We start from the raw sequence: 22,609 nt of genomic DNA, 5'->3' as shown, positions 1-22,609 counted from the left end.
TGGTCTCTTGTGGCAATAAAGTCGACTAGTTTCTTTAGAACTGAGTGTAGCATTGGGAGCAGCGTCTGATGTTTTCCTGTCTATCCGGCTTGCTTCCTAGAACGAATGCTCCTTGAGTGGGGTGATCCACAGGGAGTAGCTCAAACCTTCAAAGTGCCTGGCCAGGGGCAGGACATTAGCCCAGCAAGGGAGGGGTGTGGCAGTGACATCACAAAGGCCTTTTGCAGGACCTCAGACTATTGGTCAAAGGCGGTGGGAGGTGGTGACCTCACAGAGAGATGCTGACATCAGCCAGGCAGGACAGGGGCGAGGGCCAGGGAAACCTCAGAGACCCTGTGGCTTTGCTTCAGCAAGTCTCCTTCTCCAGGTCTCTCTTTGAGGACTGGGGGAATATTGGGGTTCACGTACCTGAGCGCCAGGAGGAACCTCTTTCGAGTTTTCTCCTTCCCTTTTAGTGATTTTACTTGAAAACAGCCGACCCTGTTTAGAAGGTAAGAGCCTCCTCGAAGTTTGAAACTGTTCAGTCTGATCCATCTGGTGACAGTTGAATTCATGGAAAACATGATCTTAAGGAGGCAGAATTTTATTCCAAACCTGGCATCTTGTCCCTTAGAATCACTGAGGACATTAGGGTTTGTCCATACATAAGAACATAAGAAAGGCCGTGCAGGTCAGACCAAAGGTCCATCTAGCCCAGTATCTGTCTACCGACAGTGGCCAATGCCAGGTGCCCCTGAGGAGTGAACCTAACAGGCAATGATCAAGTGATCTCTCTCCTGCCATCCATCTCCATCCTCTGACGAACAGAGGCTAGGGACACCATTCTTACCCATCCTTGACTGGAGATTTGTAATGGGAATCACTAGGAGAGGAATGATCCTGGGAAGTCAATGCCCAGCCTCCCAACCCTGCTCCTTTGGCCTTGTTTAATGAACAGATGAAAGATAAGAGCATTGTACTCAATACGTTCAGTGTCCATACAATCTCGGTGCACACTGGATTTGAAAGTTGTCCTTCTTCATCCACGAGTGTCCATTTGAAATCAGAGGATTTATAATGCCCCATGGGCTACTTCCCTGTGATACACAGGGTCACAAACATCGTGGTGAATAGGACAGATGACTAAGTAATCACAGTGGGTTTCACCCCCGTGGGATCACCTGTAAGGATTTTCCTTCCTTTAAAGAGGCAGGACCCAAACCCCATTCAGAAGACATGGGGAATCTTACAGTAAATTCTTCCCACATAGTCCCCTTTGTAAAGCCCATCTATCGTAGCTTCCCTTAGCACAAGAAAAAAAGGACACGCAGTGGTAACCACACAAACAAGACTTTATTTCCTATGGGGAAAAGGGCTAGGATAGGACAGAGAAGGGGCAGATTAACAAAACTTTAACTCTGGAAATGCTCCACTCTCCCAAACAGTTACACCCCTGAGGTAATGTTGATGTTCTCTCTCTTCTCTTGCAAGGACAGTGGTGGATGGCTGCTGCTCTCTTGACATTGGACATCAGGGACGGACTTCGATGAGAGACATAGGAACGGGTGAGTAGACCTAACTAAAACCCCTCCTATCCCTCTTTGCGTCGTCTCTGCCTGGATGTTAGACCCTATCTATGCGGATTCAATCCGTGCGTGGGAGTGTGCTTCCCCACCCAAAATAATAGAGCACATGGGAAAAGGTCACCACATTCTTTTCCCAAGTCCAAGATGGCCACCTTATAGATAACGCAAAAGGTACATGCCTTTCTTCCCTTCTTTTACTAAAATTTGGCAGGGGCAACTAGCATTTTACAACCTGGAGACTGGATTTGACCGATCAGGGGATGTTCTGGGACAGGGTGACCCATCCAGAAGGGGGTTGTGTATCCCCTCTGAGAACTCCTCCCCCTGTCCTCTACCAATTGAAGTGGGTGTCAGCCCTGTAGGACCACCCCGAGAGGGGATTTGACCAAACACGGAAGTAATGTGGCGGAGTGACCTGCCCGCAACAGGATCACATGGGCCATCTAAAAAGCCCTCACACCACCCTCTACCAATTGGCGACGGTTTCAACCCACCTTGGGCCATCACAGAAGGAAACATGTACCAATCAGAACAGATATAGCCCGAAGGTCGAGGCCATGATTTCTGCAAAACACATCCTTGGAACGAGACGGCCTCTTCCCGCAGTGTTGGGTTGCGACTTCCAGGACGATGCTGCCAGTCACGCAAACATGGAGCTCCGGAGATCGGCGGCTGCTGGCCTAGGCCTTCGGGCACTACCTATTCTGATCGGTACGTTTCCCTTCTGGGATGGCCTAAGGGATGAGTGTGAAACCCTGATCGATTAGCAGAGGACGGTGGGGGGATTTCATGGAGGGGTGATGGGCCCCTCTTATGGGCAGGTCACCCCACCATGGCACTTTCACCTATCTGGTGAAATCCCCTCTCTGGTTGGTCCTAAGGATGAGGCCCACCCCAACTGGGGTGAGTTCTTGGAGGGGTTACATGACCCACTTCCGGATGGGTCACTCTGCCCCAGAACTTTCCCCCGTTGCTCAGATCCATTCCTGAGGTAGATCGATGGCGATAAAATACCCCCAGATTGGGGGAGGAGTGGGAGGAGCTCTTAGAGGGGTCACATGCCACTCCTTGCTTCTGCTCACGTTTGCATCTTGACCCCGAAAGTCTTATGTCATGGGGTCATTCTCCTGGTGACAGACGAGTGATGCCTTAGGGGTGAAGGGGCGAGGTCCCTTGGCTGGAACCAAATAACTGCCCTTAGCCTCAGTGTGGTTTGACCTAATGGCCACAGTCAAAATGGCTGCCCTCCCCCTCAGGGCTGTGTGGCCCAACGACCAGAGTCCGTGCGGCCGCCCTCCCCCTCAGGGCTGTGTGGCCCAGAGACCAGAGTCCGTGTGGCCGCCCGCTCCGTCGGGGCTGTGTGGCCCAATGACCAGAGTCCGTGTGGCCGCCCGCTCCGTCGGGGCTGCGTGGCCCAACGACCAGAGTCCGTGTGGCCGCCCTCTCCGTCGGGGCTGTGGGGCCCAATGACCAGAGTCCGTGTGGCCGCCCTCTCCGTCGGGGCTGTGTGGCCCAGAGAACAGAGTCCGTGCGGCCGCCCTCTCCGTCGGGGCTGTGTGGCCCAACGACCAGAGTCCGTGCGGCCGCCCTCTCCGTCGGGGCCGTGTGACCCAACGACCAGAGTCCGTGTGGCCGCCCTCTCCGTCGGGGCTGTGTGGCCCAACGACCAGAGTCCGTGTGGCCGCCCTCTCCGTCGGGGCTGTGTGGCCCAACGACCAGAGTCCGTGCGGCCGCCCTCTCCGTCGGGGCCGTGTGACCCAACGACCAGAGTCCGTGTGGCCGCCCTCTCCGTCGGGGCTGTGTGGCCCAACGACCAGAGTCCGTGAGGCCGCCCTCTCCGTCGGGGCTGCGTGGCCCAACGACCAGAGTCCGTGAGGCCGCACTCTCCGTCTGGGCTGTGACCCAACGACCAGAGTCCGTGCGGCCGCCCTCTCCGTCGGGGCTGTGGGCCCAGCGACCAGAGTCCGTGGCCGCTCTCCGTCGGGCCGCCCTCTCCGTCGGGGCTGTGTGGCCCAACGACCAGAGTCCGTGCGGCCGCCCTCTCCGTCGGGGCTGTGTGGCCCAACGACCAGAGTCCGTGTGGCCGCCCTCTCCGTCGGGGCTGTGGGGCCCAACGACCAGAGTCCGTGTGGCCGCCCTCTCCGTCGGGGCTGCGTGGCCCAACGACCAGAGTCCGTGCGGCCGCCCTCTCCGTCGGGGCTGCGTGGCCCAATGACCAGAGTCCGTGCGGCCGCCCGCTCCGTCGGGGCTGTGGGGCCAGAGACCAGAGTCCGTGCGGCCGCCCTCCCTCTCTGTCGGGGCTGTGTGGCCCAACGACCAGAGTCCGTGCGGCCGCCCTCCCTCTCCGGCAGGGCTGTGTGGCCCAGAGACCAGTGTCCGTGCCGCTATCCTGTCTCTCACGCCTGTGTGGCCCGATGGCTCCAGACAATATGGCTGCTCTCTCCCTCAGTGCTGTGTGGCCCAACGGGCAGAGTCAATATCGCTGCCCTTCAGCACAGGGCTGTCTGGCTGAGAGTTCAGAGACAAGATGGCCGCCCCTCCTCTTGGGGCTGTGCAGTCTAGTGGCACATTGGGGAGGTGGGCTGCCACCCAAGGATGGATGGTGGCCGGGGTAGGGGGACCCAGGCCCTTGTTACTCCCCCCCCGGGTCCTACCCCAGGGCCTTGTCCATGGCCAATGTGTTCGGCACTGAGTCAGTGGGGATCCAGCCAGAACATCTGACGTCAGTCACCATGGCGATGGCTAGTTCTCCCAGGTTACTTCCTACGAGATGTCTCTAGGCCATGGGCTGGGGGTCTCTGGGCTCCCGGCGTGGGAATCTCCCAGAGACTCCGAGCTCCCTTGCACGTCTGCAGGCACCCGGGGATGGGGTTGGGTCTCGGCACCTCGGGGCTCTGCAGTCAGGGGCGTCAGCTGCTTCTGGACTGGAGCCTACAATGTGCATCCTCCATTTTCGGCATCTGCCTAGACCGAGCTGAGCTGCTCCCTTTCACACTGGTGCTCCAGTTGTAGCATGTCCGGCAGGGCTGGGGAGGGGCTTGGCTTCCGCCGCCTAGACTGTGAGGTTATGTGTGACTGGTGCACCCCGGCACATCCTGCTCTGCCTCTTTTCTCTCCTCCTTCCCATGCAGCAGCTGCTTTGCCGTCTCCCAAGAGATGTGATCAGTGGTGGGCTCGGTTGGCTCCTGTTAGCCTCTAGATGTCTGTAAGAGGGAGAAAGGGCAGGAACACAAATCAGAAGAACAAAACCTTCCAGCAGGGTAGTTTTCCACAGCACAAAACCACCACACTTTGCTAATGCTCCTTTGTAACTTCCTTGAGAGCTGGCATTGCGTAAAGAGAGCACCCAACCCCCCACAACCTCCGCTACCCTGTGGGCTGGCAATGGATAGAGGGAGTCTGGGAGACTTTCTCCTCTCTCCGCCTGGCTCTGATGACTGAGGGAATCACATGCGAGAAGCTCTGTGAATGTAGGGCTCTGTGCAGTGGGGAGAGATGTCAGACATGGAGCCCAAAGGTGGGGTTGTCCTGACTCTGCAGTAACTTCATTACAGTGAGAGAGATTTCAGAGTTCAGCTACAGGGTTCTGCCCTGTAACCGTGTGTGGGGCTGGGGCAGAAGTGGGGCAGTGATGCACTCATGAAAGGAGTAGGGCTAAGGGGGGCCCCGTGGTACAGCCGCTAAAGCCCCTGTGTGCTGCGTTCCAGCCGGGCCGGCTCTGCCGGGGTGGGGTGGGGGGTGGGGGCTCCGCGCGCGGCCGTTCCCCCCCCCCCCCCCCCCCCGGCCATTTGGGGATTTAGTTGGGGATCGGTCCTGCGTTGAGGAGGGGGTTGGACTAGATGACCTCCTGAGGTCCCTTCCAACCCTGCTAGTGATACTCTATGAGCTGCTCTTGCCTGTAGGCTCCGCCCCCTACAGCTCCTGTTGGCTGCGAATCATTAATCCCACCTGGCCCTGCCCTAGCTGCTCCTCACTCCAGCTCCAGCCCTCGGCTCGACCTCCACTAGGCCCCACCACCCCGGCTCCAGCCACTGGGCCCAACCGTCCATGCTCTGGTGTCAGACACCAGCGATATGTAAGTCGTTCACCTCCGGGCTTTCCATGCGTATGGCCCTGACTTTGTCAGCTCTGGTTTTCATCTGCCATTGTGCTGCCCCGTCACATGGCTTTATTAGATCCTTTCAACTTCTTCAAAGTCTTCTCTACGCCTCACTGACCTACACAATTGTCTGTCATCTGCCAATATCCACCTCGTTGTTCAGTCCCTGTTCCAAAGACGCTGTTATGCGTACCATAGCAGGACAAAGAGGTCTTCTGTGTCAGTCCCGGTTCCCTAGTCGAATGCGGAACCCAACACGAGATTTCCAAGCTTCTGCAGCCATTTGTAATGTCTATTGAGGATGTGCCCTGTGGTCCTGTCACATGTCAAAGGCACTTCCTGAAAAGCTGAAACAAAGAGGAAACTGGTTGGAAGCCCCATGGTGCTGATGTGACTGGTGCCTAGGAAACCTCCCCTTCAGATGGCCATTGCCACATGCTATTAGCTACCCAAGAGTCTGCAGGCAAGAAACAGCAACTCAGCTACTCCCAAAATAGCCCTGGACAGAGAGGAGACCCCATTCCGTGCGTACCTTCCTCCCCAGCATACGCACGTCCACACGCTAAAACACAGGCAGGTGGGAGCAACTCTGCTTGGGATGGAACAGAAAAGCAGAGGTGTTAAATCATCCAACATTTACGCACAGATCCGCATAGGAATTTAGACTCCTAACAACATCTACTGAAATCCTATGTGGCCCTGGGCCTTCGTTCCTTAAGAGGTCACAGGGAAAGATGTTCCCAATGTGCACTCAGGGAATTTCCTATGAGCTGATAACCAAGATATGAGTGGTTCCCTGGCCTGAAATCTCTCCATTACAGGGAGGGCAAGTGATGAATCTTTCCCTACAGAGGGTAATTGTCATCATCACCACCACCACCCTTAATAATAACAACAGCCCTTTTCAATTCTGTCAGGCCTTCCTTCAGAGATGTTCTGACCTCTATGAAGACAGTCTCCCCACACAGTTCTAAGGCTACGTCTATTCTAGGAGCTAGGGATGGAATTTCCCTGCTCCCGTACACATATTGTGGCACCTCGATCAAAGCTCACGTGATCATCCTTCTTCCTTAAACACTGTCCTTAGACAGAGAGGGACACATTCAAACTGTTTTCAGGCCCTGTGCTGCACCCCTGTACTTCCCACAGAGGCACAAACACACAGAGGTATTTCCTTACCTTCATACAGACGGGAGATGCCATCTTCAGTCACTGTTTCAGACAACAAGTCACAGTAATGGTGGATAGTATTTCCTAGACAGACAATGAATCTCATGACTTTTCAAATCCTTTGCTTAAAACTGCGAAAGATGCAGCCATTCTCCCAAGACAGCCCTTGGGAAATTAAATACATTCCTTACATCTGTTCACAAAGCACATTAGATAAAGCATCAGAAGCCTAGAAGTCACTGAGAGACTGATTTCCAAAGGAGATTGAATTCACATCATGCTGGTTTCCCCAAGGCGCAGCCAAAGAGGAGTTGTGGGCAGGGGAAGTTGGTGCGATCGATACAGCTAAGTTGCTCCACTCATCTTGGAAGTCATGTTAATCTCTCTCTCTCTCTCTCTCTCTCTGTCACACACACACACACACACACACACAGTTTTAAGATTCTGGTGCTGTGAGAGGGAACAGAGCAGCAGTCTAGAAAAGGGCTTTGAAGGAAGCAGGTCAAAAAAGCTCAAGTGAAGTCGCTCTGCTTACCAATGAACAGGGCTGCAGAATGTCTGATTGTTGTCTGTGAGCTTTCCAGGTATTCTAAGGCGTGGAACAGGAATTTGGGGATGTGGCTCTTGTTGTTCTGCATCTAGGAAGAAAGAAGGAAGAAACGCACAATATACAAATGACATGTTCTTCCCACAGGGACTAGTCCAGGGAAGCCAAAGCATAGAGCCAGGGCATGGCAACAGCCAGTATGAGCCCATACGCCATAGCAGCACCTCTCTGGAGTTACTGTTGTGTTCTCCAGAACCTCAGCTTTTGTTTTCAGAAAGTTTGCAGGTCTAACAGTTCAGGAGAAAAATTTCAAAAATGTGAAGGGATTGTAACTCCTGCAGAAATGAACCAGCAGAGAGCCTGGAATAGAGTCCTGCCACCCGATGGAAGCGGATGGGTACTCAGGGTGTGGGGTTTATTAGGTCTCCCTCAAGTCCCCATTCACCACTCTGAAGGCACAAGGAATTCACCTACCAAGCACTTCCAGGCACACTTCCGGAGCTGTGTGGAGCCATCCCAGGCCATGCTGCGGAACAGCGTCTTCAAATGAGCCCACCTGAGAAACACTGCGCAGCGGAAGAGCGTCAGTTTGCATCTCTGCAAGAGAAGGTGAGACCAAGAGGGTTCTCACTGAGAGAGGGACAGTCTGGGGGACATGGAGCCTTCCCGTCACTTGTTCTCCTGCTTTTCCTGCTAGTGGAGAGATTCCTGTCATTTGTTGTACACAGGAGTGTGCTCAGGAGAGGAATTGGCTGGAGCGAGCCAGAGCCGTCCTGTCTTTGGATGGTTTGGAGCGGTTGACCAGGGCCCTGCGCTTTGGGGGGCCCCGCACTTCAGGGGGACGCAGGACGTGGGCCATGCTGGGGCCAGGCGCAGTACTCCCGGTCCCACTATGCTATGCCCCACCTCGCCAGCGCCCAGCGTCGTTTGGGAAATGAGGGGGTGGGGCTTTGGGAGGAGGAATAGGGATGGGGCAGGGGCGGAGCAGGGGTGGGAAGAGGTGGGGTGGCACTTGGGGGAAGGGATGGAGTGGGGCTGGGGCTTAGGGCAGAGTAGGGGGTGTTGTTCCAGGCCCTGTGCCCCTCTATGGACAGCCCTGGAAAGATTCATAAGAGATCTCCACAGCTCAGTCCTTAGGTGCAAAGAGACTGCATGAGAGCGTGAGTCAGCTTTGGGATCCCAAAGAGTCGGACCAAAGGGCCCCAGATCAGGCTTCCCTCCACATCCCAGTTGGCCCAACAACAGAGGGCAACGTCCGGTGAATTCTGGGAAGCTGGGACCTGGAGAAGTTCTCTCAGGAGCTCCAGGGAAGAAGTCAGGGCAGCTGCACCCACTTTCCAGAAGGCTGTGGGCAGATATCAGCTCCCTGAACTGAAGGGGCTCTTACAGATCTGTGCTCCCTTTTCTTTTGCTGCCTCTTGTTATGAACCTTTGGATGCAGCAGCCCAAAGGCCTGAGGCCCGTCTTTGCAGGAGAGGGTCAGGGCTCTTTCCCAGAAGAAGGCTTTTCTTCCCAATTGTGCTGTGTGCTGTGAGAATGGATGAGGCACTGGGCTCCAGCATGGAGTGAAGCAGGGAGGAGAAGACTCTGCTTGGGCAAGGGGCTCTGGCCATTAATGGAGTGGGGGCCCCAGGAGATTCTGGCTCTTTACTCTTAAGGAAATAATGACCGTGGCACTTACCAGTGTCACACTCTCATCGGTCTTCAAGGTGCAGCAGGAGCGGGAGCAAGCAGTGGATCATCTTCTGCTGCACGATGGGTTTGTCCGGGTCCTTCACGCTGCTCACCACGTTGCCAAGCAGTAAAATGGCAGCGGAGCGCACGCTGTCCCTCTCCTGGCAATGACACACAGGGAGTGGGAAGCCCGGTTAAAGCCAGGCAGGATCAGAGCATAACGTGACAGAGTCATAATCCGCACGCTGCTCCGGTTCCCCCGTGTTAACTGACTTGGGTCGCGGGAGCAGTGAGGCCACCAGGCCAGCGCCATAGACATCTTGTGTAGAACAAGGCCTGAGACACTGTGCAGGGCAGTGCAGCCCCATGGTGTCCTAGACACAATTTCTGTCTGGAGAGCACAGAATCCTAGACCCCTAGAAGCTTAGGGGAGAGGGAGGGAAGGCTGCTGGAGACTGGTCTGGGGAAGGGAGGAGCAGCTGCTGGAGCCTTACAGGGAGGTGCTGCTACAAAACACAGCAGTTCTTTTGCTCCTTGGTGCCCCTGAGAGCCTGGAGATTCCCGACCCACCTCTTTCCTGCTGGGAATCTACACCTCTTTTGGGGCCGGTGTTCTCCAGACAGCTGGTCATCTGCCCAGTGCCAGGACCCCTCTCCCGAGGCCAGGCGGCAGCAGGGGCTGGGAGCATGGCGCTGATGCTGAGGTTTGCGGAGAAGAGCTCTGACAGGGAGGTGGCTGAGCAGGAGATTCCCACCCATGGCAGGGGCACCCCTTGGAGGCTTCATGGCAGGGCTGAGGGTGGGAGGGAAGGGGATGGGAAGAGAGAGACAAGGGCACCAGAGACAGGCGGGGAGGAATGGGGTTCTCCTGTGTTTCCCAGCCTTACGTCATCAATGAAGGGGCGAAGGCTGACTGCAATGTCCTGGGAGATGGAGCCAAGCCCTCCCCATCCAGGAGGTAGATGATGTCTGCAGCTTGATGCATGGCTCCCATGACACGCCCTCTATCCGTGTCACAGAACATGTCCATGATCGCTGGCAGCTGGGCCCGTAACGAGTGCACCTGCAGCAATGGAGAAGGCAGCTCATTACTACCCTGGATGACAGCCTGGGGCATATGCTGGCCCATCCCACTCCCACCTATGAGACACCACGGCTGGCACAGCCGCCCAATGGGGCACAAAGTCATTCTCCTGTCACTCTCTGCCAGCTGCTCACTGTAACCTTTGTCTTTGCTCACCCGCCTCCCCACTGCATCACATCTGCAATCAGGGGTCAGCTCACGGGAGCAGGGACCACGTCGTGCCTTGATTTGCTCAGTAAAGCACCTCCAACATTCGAGTGCTGTGCGTTAAACAACAAGGCTTGTGTGGGGATCTCGCTCTCATTGCTGAAGCGATTCGATGAACATCGGCTTCCTCGGTCCCCAGGCAATCCACGCCCCTCACCTTTTCTGGCTGGAGCACAATACTGCCAAGGCCTCGCAGACTGAGCCGACGTACAATGGGGTTTTATCTTGGGTCCATTCCATGAGCTGTGCCTGGAGCTCTGATTTTGTCAGTATTGTCTCAATGGAAGGACTCTGGAGAAACTGGAAAGAGCCAAATCAACATCGGGTTGAGGAGCAGAGGTCTTCCTGTGGGGTCTGTCCCCTGGACACTCATCTTTACCAAATGGCCACTTACTCCCATACAACGTCTCCGGTGTGTAGGGAGCCAGTTGCTGCTCTTTCAGTTGGCTCATTCCCAGAACTTAGACTAATGCACAAGTCACAAATAAACCCCCAGGGAAAGGGAATCTCAGGCCCCACTGAGTGCCATGGAGAGACCCTGGGGCAGAAGAAAAGCAGAACCCCAGGAAAGGTGAGGAGAGAAGCATGGCCTTGGGGCACCGGAGAAACATCTCCTCTTGTCACAGGATCCCACCTAGGTACATCCAGCCAGGAGCGATCTCACCCTGTCTCTCCTCCCTCTCTGTGCCATGCCCCACCACCATCCATGTGCGGAGAGGAGCTAGCTGGCTGGAAGGCTGCTGAGCTGCTGACAATGTGCCCAGAGCTTACTGGCCTGAGCTGCTCTCCTGTCAACTAATGAATCTCACCTCAGTGCAGAAAGTTATGGCGATATTTCTCTGCTCCTCCTCCTTCTCCCTTTGAACAGTGGTGACGGCCTCTCTGAAGACGGCAGGGAGCTGAGGTTCTCAAACTCGATCATGGCTCTGGAACATGGAGCAGAAAGTCCCTTGTGGTTATCAAGGGGGAGAGAGAGTTCCTCTCTAGTTGCTGGGCTGAGATGGCAGCCTGGAACAGAGGAACATTTCACACGGAAATCCCATTCCCAAGAGAGACCCACTGAAGAGGAAACTTTGGGCTCCTACCTTGCAATCACGCCAACACCCTGCGAGTAGTAATATCGTGAGGCTATCATGTCCCAACCCTGCTGAAATTGGATGCTGGCAAATTCCTTCCAGTATCCGGGCATGGAAAAAAGAGTCTTCACAGCCTCCACCGACGTGCTAAAGACAAAAAATACCAGTGTCAGGCAACGAGATCAGCCCCAATCATGGCAAATCTGCACACGCCCTGGCACACACAGTATGGACAGCAGGAGCTAGCCTCCCGAGGATAGATCCAGTGTGATATCATGGTGCTCCCCTGCCCAATGGGCCCTGTCGACACTGCAGTTTCATTGAGTTTGTAACCAGTTAGTGACACTGTAGCTTCTTAAGATGGTTGATGTCATCACTCAATGCGGTTGAATACTTGATTCTTTACTGTGACAGGTAACAGGACTCAAGCGGGCATGTGGGGCCAGATCCTTAGTTGGTGTAAGCGAGCCTGGGCTAACTATAGCACCCGAACAAATGATGGCCATGAACAGCCTACATGTGTTTAGCAGAGCACATCTGTTCTTCCTTTTCCTTTCAGTCATTACCTTAGGGGGTTGAGGCAGCTGGATCCCTCCTCGGGGCTGGATGTCGTGCTGGCCATGTAGGTCCCTGGCAAGTGCAGATCCATCACATACTGCACTTGCCTGACGCAGAGGATGAGCATCTGGGGATACATTTCCAGGATGGCTTCTCAGTATCCCCATAGGAAAAGGACCTCGTAAATGGTCCTCATTGCCTGGAGGGGGGAAAGAATTTCACTCCACTATCCCAATCTGCCACCTGCCCCCATTGCCATTCGCTATTGTCCTTTTCTCGGGTCTCATTTCCTCCCCAGCCTATTACAAAAGAGGATTGGCTCCTGAGAGGAGGAGACATTTGGAGGGTCCTGAACCTTCACCCATTCCTGGAACGGAAGCAGGATGGAGCCCTACGGAAAGGTCAGAGGAGTCTGGATGATGTTATTCCCCATTATTTCGCTTAATGGTGCAGACTCTGTGCTTTGGGTTTCCAGCCATGACTGCACGGGCTGAAACCATCCTGAGGAGATCTGTTCTTGTAGACCCAGTGTTTCTGGCCCAGTCAAAAGTACTGGACATCTCATGATCCCATGCTGGGAAGATTTCTAGTCACAATTTAGAGAGCCAGAAACCTGGATACTTCCAAGAGACACCCGAACTGCACCTGCTCACTAAAGAGCCACCTAGAGCGGCAAACAGAGCCAGGGCACCAGCAGATAAACCGCTTCAGATCAGTAACTTTTCCTGGGTGAAGCTTTATTTACACCTCTTTGGTTTGCTAGGAGGTGGCCAGGACACACTAAGGCCTGGTCTGCATTACAGAGTTATGTCAATGCAAGGCCCCTCACCCAGCATCACCTAACTATGGAATTTCCTTCCCATTGGCAGAACTGCCCCTTGGTGCCAAATTCATAACTCCACCTCCACAAGTGGCAGAGAGTCCAGGTCGATGCAGTGTCAGTGTAGACACAACGTCGCGTACGTCAACTGGCTTTCAGGAGCCTTCCCACAATGCCCCACCCTGACCGTACAATCGAGACAGCGCTTCTGGTGAGGACGTGCACTGCCGACACAAGCAGCAAAGTGCAGACACACACAAGGGATAGAATTGCTGTGGCGGCTGTATGCCGAGGTTACGCAGGTCGGCTTCATTGTGTAGTGGAGCCGTGGCCTGAAGCTAAGAAGGGTGAAGCTCACAGACACACACAGATGCACTATCCTCCCCGCGGTTGCGGGTTCTCAAAGTGACATCTCAAACCTCACTTACAGCCAGAGACACATTGCCGCTCTTCTCCTCCCGGTGTCTCTGCTGGAGCTTGTCCAGCAGCTGCTGCAGCACCTCCCTGGGGAGCTGTGGTTCTTCCCCCAGGGCCTTCCACAGCTCAATGGCACATCTGCAGATTCAGAAAGAAGTCAGACCTTCCCTGCTTGGCCACCTCTTGCCCTCCCCAGGGAGAGGCTTGGAAAGTGGGCAGGAAAGGCGTCTGAGAGAGGAGACACCGATTGGTGCAGGGAGGCTGAGGCAGGGCAAGTCCCATCAGAGAAGGTTGTATTTATTCCTTTCCCCTAATGGGTTGTTGTTCCTGAAGCTAGCACCGCTGTTTCCAGGACAGTGACCATGATCTGACCACCAGTGACCAGCACAGTGTGACCACCAGACTGTGCAACATTCTGCTCTGTTACGCTAGGCTCAGTCCCGAGGAACTTGCCTGACCTCAGTGCAGTTCCTCTGGCTATTTGGGGGTGTAACTGAGACCCAGCATTTGGCCAAGTGTCTCTTAGCAGCTGAATCCTACTGCAGTGTGGTGGACAGGTCAGACACTGACTCAGAACATGCCCTGATAGGAGAGGGTTCAGGGAGATTGTACTGCCCAGTGTGACAGAGCTGGAAGGAAACTAGTACTGAAATCCCCCTCCTCTCTTCTCTCCATTCTTGCTGATCTAACCGCTCCTGGTCCCCCCAGGCATCCGCACAGGAAGACTGCAGACAGATCCAAAAGGCTTCCAGTCATTTAACTTCCAAGTTTGGTGAGGAAGGTCGGACATGGTGGTCAAGCCCTGGGGACACTGAGAACTAGGTTGGACAAACCAAGAGCAAATGGCCTGGATTTAAGGTCTTCAGGAAGCTTGACTGAAATTCTGTGCCAACGCTGCCGAGTTTCTATAGCTTCTGAGCACAGACCCTGGAAAGCACTGGGGCTGCTTCAAGGAATTCAAACCTGAAAGGTTTACAAATCAAACACTCAAATCAATATGAAAACCAACACTGTATTCCTCTGGTAACGGAACTGGGTAAGAAATTCAGTTTCTTTCATGCTGCTCTTCAATTCTCTCTCCCATGTGACACAGATTTGTCTATGGTCAGTGCAGAACTGCATTGCAGAGGATGCTGAGGAAAGACGGAGTTTTGACCTCTGGCGAGGTCAGTTGGGTTTCACGGCCCCTAGGCACATGGAGACTGTATTATAAACACCTCAGCTGGATGACTCTGCAAAGTGATCGGCAATAACCAGCAGGACTCAGGGTTCACAACGTATTGAGATGAACAGAGGCACTCACCCCTCTCAGAGCTGTTCTTGCCGGCTGTCTGCAGACTCAGGCAGGCTGCACTGCATTACGCTCTGGTCATGTGTGGATCATTTATTTATTTATTTAGTTTGCAACAATTAGGTCTGGAACTTTCTGTCTGAAGAGATTTACCTCTGCTGCGCAGCGCCATAAGGATGAGTGCATTTTTTCACCACTTCCTCAGCCATGGAATAACTAGGGATCTGACTGCAGGTAACAATCCTGCACTGGTCCCCAGCGGACGGACAGATGGACCTCATGGACCTTTTCCATCTCTGCCTTCTCTCACACAATAGGGAGCAGCCAGACCTCATGACCCAGGGATGTGGAGTCATTTATTGGCCCTGTACTGGATGGGAGAGGAAGTGGGGTGACCCATAGCAATCAGGACAGTGCTGGACTTCTCCAGAAAACTGGCACGTCTCCATCCTGGGGAGTGCAGGAGGAGGGTTGGCTCCTCAGTGGCTGGGCCTGGGCATCTCCTCTTGGTGAGCCTGGACAGCTCTCTGCACAGCAGGAAACTCCCTCCAACTGCGTGAGCCCGCGGACCCTTCCCGGACTGTGGCCTGTCGGTAGGAGCAGGAAGAGAAATAATGGCCTGAGGTGATAACAGAGCAGCTCCCTACCTGTCCGAGGACAGCGTGTGTGCCACACAGCTCAGAACCACGTCCTGGGGGTGGGAACGAGCCAGCAAGGCCGTGGCCCTCAGTGCTGCTTTTCTGGCTCTGGGATGACAGACGTTGTCAGCCAGATTAAGATACGTCCCGACGTCTCAACCTGGAAGAATGCCAGAAAGTTGAGGATGGATTTATCCATGAGTGGCAACCTCCCAGGTAACCCCTCCTGGCAGCCCTGCAAGCCGCCTCTCACCTCGGTTGCCCATCTTGGCTCCTCCATAATCTGAAGAAAGAGGCTTTGACAAGTCCAGGAACCCCAGCCTTCCTGAGGTCTGGTTTAGTACCTTAAAGCTCAGAAACACACACAAAGACTTCCCCAAACCTTACCGTGGGCACAGCCCAAACTCCCCTGCTATCCCAGGGCCTTCCTGCCTTAGCAAACTGCTCTCAGCCTGCTCTCAAGGGCTTCCCTGCAGGAGCCTTTCCTCCATCTCTGCAGCTTCCTGCTGATCTTTCTAGCACAATCAGTTCCTCCAGGCCCGTGCTTCTCAACCCAGTTTCCATTGTGGGCCCCATATGTGCTGTGTGGGGCACGTCCAATATCACCTGTTTGGCTCTGAGGATGTCCCAGGTAGAAGCGCTGCTCCAGACCCAGCTGGTTCCACTGATGTACCCCAGAGCCCATCCCAGAGATGGCAGGCAGGGCTAGTTGGACGGGGCTAGCCAGCTCCAGGCCCCAGCCCTAAGGAGAACCTCTACACTGCGGGATTTTAAAACCTGCCGTAACCAATCTCAAAGCCGGGTCTCTAACCTCGGGCTCAGGCTATGGCACTGGGAACAGCAGTGCAGACCTGGAGACTTGGGCTGGAGCCCAGGCTCTGAAGCCCCCTCCTCCCCAGGCTTCAGGCTCCAGTTCCAGCCCAAGCCCAGAAGAGGCTGCGTTGCCGTTTGGCCCCACAGTGCCAGCCCTGGGAGCCCACGTCCATAGGGCCAGGCTTTCCGGCTCCTGCTGCAGAGTTTGCAGCACAAGGTGAACAGACCCGAAAGGGACAAGCCGCCCCCTAGGGCTCTTCCATGAGGAATTGGTCATTGCTCTTTCCTCTCTCGAACAAGGAGCAGGAGCTACAACCCGGGTGGCTGGATTCTGGTGCCCTGTTCTGCTAGCAGGAGTTAGAGCCCTGCACAAATCAATCTGCTGATTGAGGGCCATTTGTTATCTTCCCCTCGGACCTGCTGGAAACAGGGAACTCGGACAGAGACAGGGACGACCTGCAGGAAACCCCAGGAACAGGCAGGTTTGGGGAGGAAGCTCAGGCTCAGGATTCTGTTTGTTTATGAGTCTCGAGTTTCCAGGAAAGCCAAAGCCCAGGAAGGGAATAAGTCTGCACTTAGGCGCCATGGGCAGGCGGTATCTGGGGAAGGGCAGGAATGTCACCTATTTCCAGGCCGAGTGATTGAAGGCAACAGTTAAAGGACTGTAGGGAACGTGAACCCTGATTCCTTTCTCGATAACCCCACCTGCGCAGGCTTGGGCAAATCAAGGAGCTCTCTGGGCTTCAGTTTCCCCAGGTGTCAAATGGGTTGAATTCCTACCTCCCAGGAGGGCGGTGGAGCTTCATTAATCAGGGGGAATAATGACTCTGAGAGCCTCCTACCCAGGGGATGTAGAAATGAAGTCTGCCAGAAACCTCCTAGGCCAGTCTAATTCACGGGGGAGGCACTCAGATCCTGTGGGGATGGGCAGCAGGATCAGAGCTAGGGAGAGACAGAGAGAAAAGTGCAAAGCCAAATTCCTCCTGATCCTTCAGCTGGAAAAACAAGGCCCCGCAGCATGTCTGAGGAAACCAGTGTGGAGGCCCCTGGGCAGACTAGGTAAGTGCTGCGCTGCCAGGGCTGGGGCTATCGCTCCCCTTCAGTGGGGCTGGGCTGTCCTCAGGGACGTGTCAGAGCTCCAGCGGGCAGAGAACAGGTCAAACACCTCACGCCGCGGATCCCGCGGCCAAGCGATGAAGGAAAGGGGCTCAGCCACCCTTCACAGCACCATGCCCGTGTGTCCCAGGAACAGTTTCCTAGGAGAGAAATTCTCCCCTCCCCTCTCTGCGCAGCATCCCCTGCCCACGGCGGGAGTCTCTTACTCTCTCCATCTTGTCTCCGTGTAGAGACACGATGGTCCTCAACTCTTCCTCGGCGGCAGAAATCGCTCCAGGGTGGGTGTCGTCAGACCCTTCACGGCTCTCATCAGCAGGGCTTGGAGCTGGGCTGAGAAGCTGCTCCCGGGGTCTGCAATGAAGAGGGACAGAGCCTGTCGGGACTGAGTATTTCCATCGCTCAGCTGCCCTGGAACAGTCTGTCCCGGCGGGAGGCTGGCAGCGCCCCGTGAGCGTGGAGACTCCGGCTGAGCCCTTTTCTTAACAAACCTCAACAGGTGCCGAGGTTTCCTCAGTCTTTCATACGCTTCCCCCTCCCCCCTGCCTGAGAAGAGATGGGAGCCTCTCAGCCGGTGCTGGGACCCCAAGGGCACCCCCATTTCCTCCCTCTCTAGCCCCTCCCCCCAGGAAGCCCAGCTTTTGCTGAGAAAGCCTCAATGGCCTGCAAAGCCCAGTCAAGTTGCTTGTTGAGTGCAGCCGAGGGGTCACTGCAGAACCTGCCCCATGTCCCATCCCACCCCGAGCACCTGAGCAGATTGGCTCAGCAACTCTAGCAGCCCACAGTGTCTGCGAGGAAAGGACTGAGAACAGGGCCCAAGCGGAAATGCCTCTTCCTTCCCCACCCTGCAGCGTGTGGTGCTGCCACAAAACAGGCAGGAATCGCCGGCAGGACAGAAAGTAGCTTCGACTGAAGGAGCAAGTCTGCCTGGCTGAGGAGAATCCCAAACTGTGGGCCTCTGGGGCCCAGCCCCGTGGGTCAGAACTCACTGGGCACAATGTTACTGCAGGGGGACTGGTTCCAGGGTCACCTAAACCCAGGGCCTGGGGTGCTGAAGGCCTTTGCCCTGGTGTCTCAGGCACCTCCTGAGTGTTACTGCAGCTGGCCTGCGTGGCTGGATTAGCCCCGTCTGTCCTGGACGCCAGCAGCTGAGGATGCAGTAGAGCACACCAGAGCGACACACTCGCATAGATACTCCTAGCAGAGGATCCAACCTGGGATTTCTGGAGTTTAGTGCAGGAGCCTCTCCGCAGCAGCTAAAACCCAACTGGCTGTTAGCTAAGGCTCTAGAGCAGACTCCTTTGATCTCTGTCTCTAAGTGGTCCTGGTGCCACTAGACGGGCCAGAACACCCCACCCAGCAGGTGTGTGGGTTACCCCTACAAGTGCAGGGAGGGGCCTGGTAGGATTTTCAGCAGTGCCTGTGTCCCATGGAGAGTGCATCAGAATCAGGCACCTGAGTCAGGCACTTCTGCGAATCCCACTAAGCACCTCTGAACTTCCTGAGGTGCCTGAACCCCTTTGTCAACCTGGGCCTCGTTCAAGCAACCCAGAGAAACTCGTAAAGACTGGCTGGAGTCGATCACACTTGAAGAGTGTTTCCTTTCAGCTCCCTGAGCAAGGGGCAGGTAGGTCTCCTGTCAGAGATCCCAGCTCCGGGAGATATTAATACACCCAGCAGGAGGCTTTCCAATAGCACAGTCACAAGCGTCATTACCATGGTCATATGGGAGCTGCTTGGTAATGAGGGGGTGGGAGTGCGCTCTTCTTCCTGCTCTTCTGGGCTCCCTTTTTCCCACTTCCCCTGCGACTCCGACGCCTCCTTCTTCGTCCCTGGAGCAGAAAGAAACATTCGTAACATTTCCCTTTTCCATGTAGTATCCCTGCTTTACAGAGGATGGAGGTCGGGCCCAGAGCCCTGAAGTGAATTGCCCAGGGTCAGACTGAAGGTTGTTGGCAGCTAAGCAGAGAACTCCGATCTCATGGATCTTTGCTGGGGGCTTTTACCACACGAGGCTTCCTCGGACCTGGGGGCAAGTTTCTTTTCCATGGTGTTTTCTACTTGTCCCCTCCCCTTGCACACCTTCCCTGTCAGTGATGGGCAACGGGCCTCATTTGCATTTAACCCCCCAAGAAGTAATGGCTCAGCTCTGGTACGGTTCCCAGCTGGGACCTCTGGAGCATCTTACTGATGAAATGGACCCGATCCAGGAGACAAGAAATGATTTCCTACAACGTCCAGCCTCTCTGTTCTCCTTACAGCCCGGAGCAATGTTAGTACTCCCCACCCCACAGTGCCAGACCCCCAGAGGGGGGGTGACCTGACACACTCAGCTCTCCCCACCTCAGAGATGGACCTCGGCCACCCTTGCCAAAGGATCTGGCACTAAATGGATTCCAGAGTCTGAGGTACCCATCAGGGCCGGCTCCAGGCAGCAGCCGAGCAAGCTGGTGCTTGGGGCGGCAGATTCAAGGGCGGCCGTCCGTCCAATCCCATTTTGGGGGCTTTGCTGCTTCCGCCGCCTCGGCAGGTTTTTCTTTTGGTTTGTGGCAGCGCAGGAGGAGCTGCTGGGAGCGGTGCCAGGTCTGCAGCAAGCCCAGCAGCCCGCCCACGGAGCGGCGTGGAGCCCTCCCAGCAGGCAGCGCGAGCACCCCACTTAAGGAAGCCCTGGCCGCCCCCTTGTCTCCACCCCGCGCTGGCTGGGTGTGCACTCCGCTGCCCGGGGTCTGCAGGCTCGAGTCCCCTGCACCCGTGTTCCCGTCGCCCGCAGGTATTTTTTCTTTTTGGTTTTATTTTTCTTCCCTTGGTGCTCCAGCTGGCTGGGCGGTTTGTTTCGCACACACCCCCGCCCCCCGCTGCTCCGACCGGCCGGCAGGTTTCCTGCTGCTCCCTCCTTTGCTGCTATGGCCGGCAGGTTTGTTCACCCCCCTTCACTGCTCCGGCCGGCTGGGCGGTTTGTTTCGCACACACCCCTGCACCACGCTGCACCGACCGGCCCGCAGGATTCCTGCTGCTCCCTCCTTTGAAGCTATGGCCGGCAGGTTTGTTCACCCCCTTCACTGCTCCGGCCGGCTGGGCGGTTTGTTTCGCACACACCCCCGCCCCCCGCTGCTCCGACCGGCCGGCAGGTTTCCTGCTGCTCCCTCCTTTGCTGCTATGGCCGGCAGGTTTGTTCACCCCCCTTCACTGCTCCGGCCGGCTGGGCGGTTTGTTTCGCACACCCCGCCCCGCTGCTCCGACCGGCCGGCAGGTTTCCTGCTGCTCCCTCCTTTGCTGCTATGGCGGCAGGTTTGTTCACGCCCCCTTCACTGCTCCAGCCAGCAGGTTTGATTCCTCCCTCCCCCCGCCCCCTTCGTCACTCCGACCGGCCAGCAGGTTTCCCACCCACCCCCTTTGCTGCTCCGGCCAGGAGGTTGGTTTCCCCCCCCCCCACTTCGCTGCTCCGGCCGGCGGTTTGTTTTGAGCCCCCCCCTTGTTGCTCCGACCGGCCGGCAGGTTTCCCGACCCCCCTTTGATGCTCCGGCCGGCTGGCTGGCAGGTTGGTTTCCCCCCTTTGCTGTTTCCGCTGGCTGGCAGGTTTGTTCCCCCCAACCCCATCGCCACTTCGGCCTCTGCACAATTTTTTTTTTTTTTTTTTTGCTTGGGGTGGCAAAAAAGCCAGAGCCGGCCCTGGTCCCCATCGCTGTCCCGTGAGAAGGCCCTGATGTGTAAGGCTTGTAGGGTGACTGGTGTGAGTATTCCTCACATGCTCCTCGCTAACCATGTGGATTGAATCCTCACCTGTAGGATCCAGTTCAACTTTCCCTGGATCCTCCTGCAGCTTCACCTCCTCTGACTCCACCTGGTTCTCAGCTGCTATCTTCTTCCGGGACAAGTGCCTCCACCTTCTTTGTGAGGAAATTGTTCTCTCCTCATCCCTGTCTGCCATCGAGGTGTCAGATTGGCTACAGACACAGAGTCTTTTCATGCCTGACAGGATGGACCATGAACATTTCCTTCTCTGGGGCTTCTCTGGCAAGGCCTGTTCTTGCTGGCTAAAGTCAGAGCATGCCTCCATTGCTACAGGTTGGACAAGCACTTTGTGCACATGGATCTCTCTGTGCTCCCTAGAGACGAGTCTTTGGAAAGAGGAATGAAGCCTGGAATAGAAAGAAGGAGGAAATGGGTTTTCTGTCATTCTCTAAAGGAAGGAATTAGTTTGCCCAGGATTCACAGGTCCAGGAGACCGGTCTTTTGAAGCCATCTGCTCCTCTAATAGCCAGGACTGGTTCATACAACCGAGAACATAACCAACCCAAGACCACCCATCCTGGGTCCAACCAAAGGTCCATCTAGCCCATTATCCTGTGTTCAGACAGTAGCCAGTGCCCCAGAGGGAATGAACAATACACCTACATTAGACAATCATTACATGAGACAAAGGTTTCTATTCCCAACGGGAAGGCAAGGAGTGCATTGGGGCAACTCCAGAGGAAATACTATTTATGGAGATATCAGTCTAAATTCTACACCAGTTTTGTTATCTTCCCTTTAGGTGATACCCTGGAAATTCACCCCCACTCGTCTGCTGAAAGTTAAAACAGTGGAAATCTGCCTCCAGAGAAGGTGAGAGGCTGGCGCAGGAGGGAGCTGAAAGATGCCGATGTTCAAATCAAAACGGAACGTTGAGACCTGACTGTTGCAACCCTGGCCCCCACCAGTCCCTAGGACGCGGGTGGCCGGCCTGAGCCTGAGAAGGAGCCAGAATTTACCAGTGAACAGTGCCACAGAGCCACAGTCATATGTCAGCAGCCCTCATCCACTACCGCCCCAGCCCCCGGCATCTCCCTCCCACCGGCAGGCCCCCCAATCAGCGCCTCCCCCTACCTCCCCACACCACCCCCCCGCTGCAATCAGCTGTTTGGCAGTGCGCGGGAGGCTGTGGTGGGGAGGGAGGATCGAGGCATGGCAGGCTCAGGGCTAGGGGCCTTGGGGTAAGGGTTGGGGTGGTGGCAGGAGCTGGGGCAGAGCCGGGGGTTGAGCAGTGAGCACCCCACAGCGTATTGGAACGTCAGCATCTGTAGCTCCAGCCTGGGAGTCAGCGCCTATGCAAGGAGCTGCATAGTAACCTCTGAAGAGCCGCATGCGGCTCCGGAGCCACAGGTTGGCCACCCCTGGGCTAGGAGAAGGAGGCACCAACCTGTCATGTGCGATCTAAGGAGCAGGAACAGAATCTGGGAATTACCTTCTGTAAAAACTCATCTTCTTTCGAACACCTGTGAAATAGCTGATTCAAGAAGTTGTTCAGAGATGGCTAGTCGCGTCTATCAGCAGCTCCTTGGGTCACCAGCCGTTGTCAACCAAGCCAGTTGGCAGACTGAAGGCAGGGCAAGAATGCTGAAGCAGAACATTCTTTGCAGTTGGGATACGTGACATCACAATAAACTTAACCATAAACACCCCTGGACATGCACCCAGAGAGACACGGACACAGAAGAGTTCATAACCTTAACAACAGCGAGAGACTCACCCAAAATCTCTAGGAATTTTGATTTGGAG

At 55.5% G+C, this 22,609-nt stretch overlaps 1 protein-coding gene and 2 long non-coding RNA genes across 3 annotated transcripts; all 3 read right to left on the bottom strand.

Moving 5' to 3' along the window:
- Window positions 1-3,809: 3,809 nt before the first annotated feature.
- On the bottom strand, window positions 3,810-6,905 carry LOC120387791. The gene is made up of 3 exons (XR_005590342.1): window positions 6,844-6,905; window positions 5,858-6,011; window positions 3,810-4,768 (listed from the first exon to the last, which is right to left on the bottom strand). It is a non-coding gene; the product is annotated as an uncharacterized LOC120387791 (long non-coding RNA).
- A 412-nt stretch (window positions 6,906-7,317) lies between these two features.
- On the bottom strand, window positions 7,318-9,080 carry LOC120387788. Its single transcript, XR_005590339.1, has 3 exons — window positions 9,063-9,080; window positions 7,856-7,978; window positions 7,318-7,472 (listed from the first exon to the last, which is right to left on the bottom strand). It is a non-coding gene; the product is annotated as an uncharacterized LOC120387788 (long non-coding RNA).
- A 2,346-nt stretch (window positions 9,081-11,426) lies between these two features.
- Window positions 11,427-22,327, bottom strand: LOC120388040. Its single transcript, XM_039509579.1, has 7 exons — window positions 22,296-22,327; window positions 20,852-21,210; window positions 18,776-18,903; window positions 18,137-18,219; window positions 17,281-17,425; window positions 11,988-12,106; window positions 11,427-11,568 (listed from the first exon to the last, which is right to left on the bottom strand). Exons 1-7 carry the CDS (start codon window positions 22,310-22,312, stop codon window positions 11,427-11,429), a joined length of 993 nt encoding a protein of 330 aa, XP_039365513.1. The 5' UTR covers window positions 22,313-22,327.
- Between the last annotated feature and the right edge of the window lie 282 nt (window positions 22,328-22,609).

The sequence above is a fragment of the Mauremys reevesii genome, linkage group 21, assembly GCF_016161935.1.
Source record: "Mauremys reevesii isolate NIE-2019 linkage group 21, ASM1616193v1, whole genome shotgun sequence".
NCBI lineage: Eukaryota > Metazoa > Chordata > Testudines > Geoemydidae > Mauremys > Mauremys reevesii.
The sequence above is the reverse complement of the archived record's forward strand: the minus strand, read 5'-3'. Positions and strand labels throughout refer to the sequence as shown.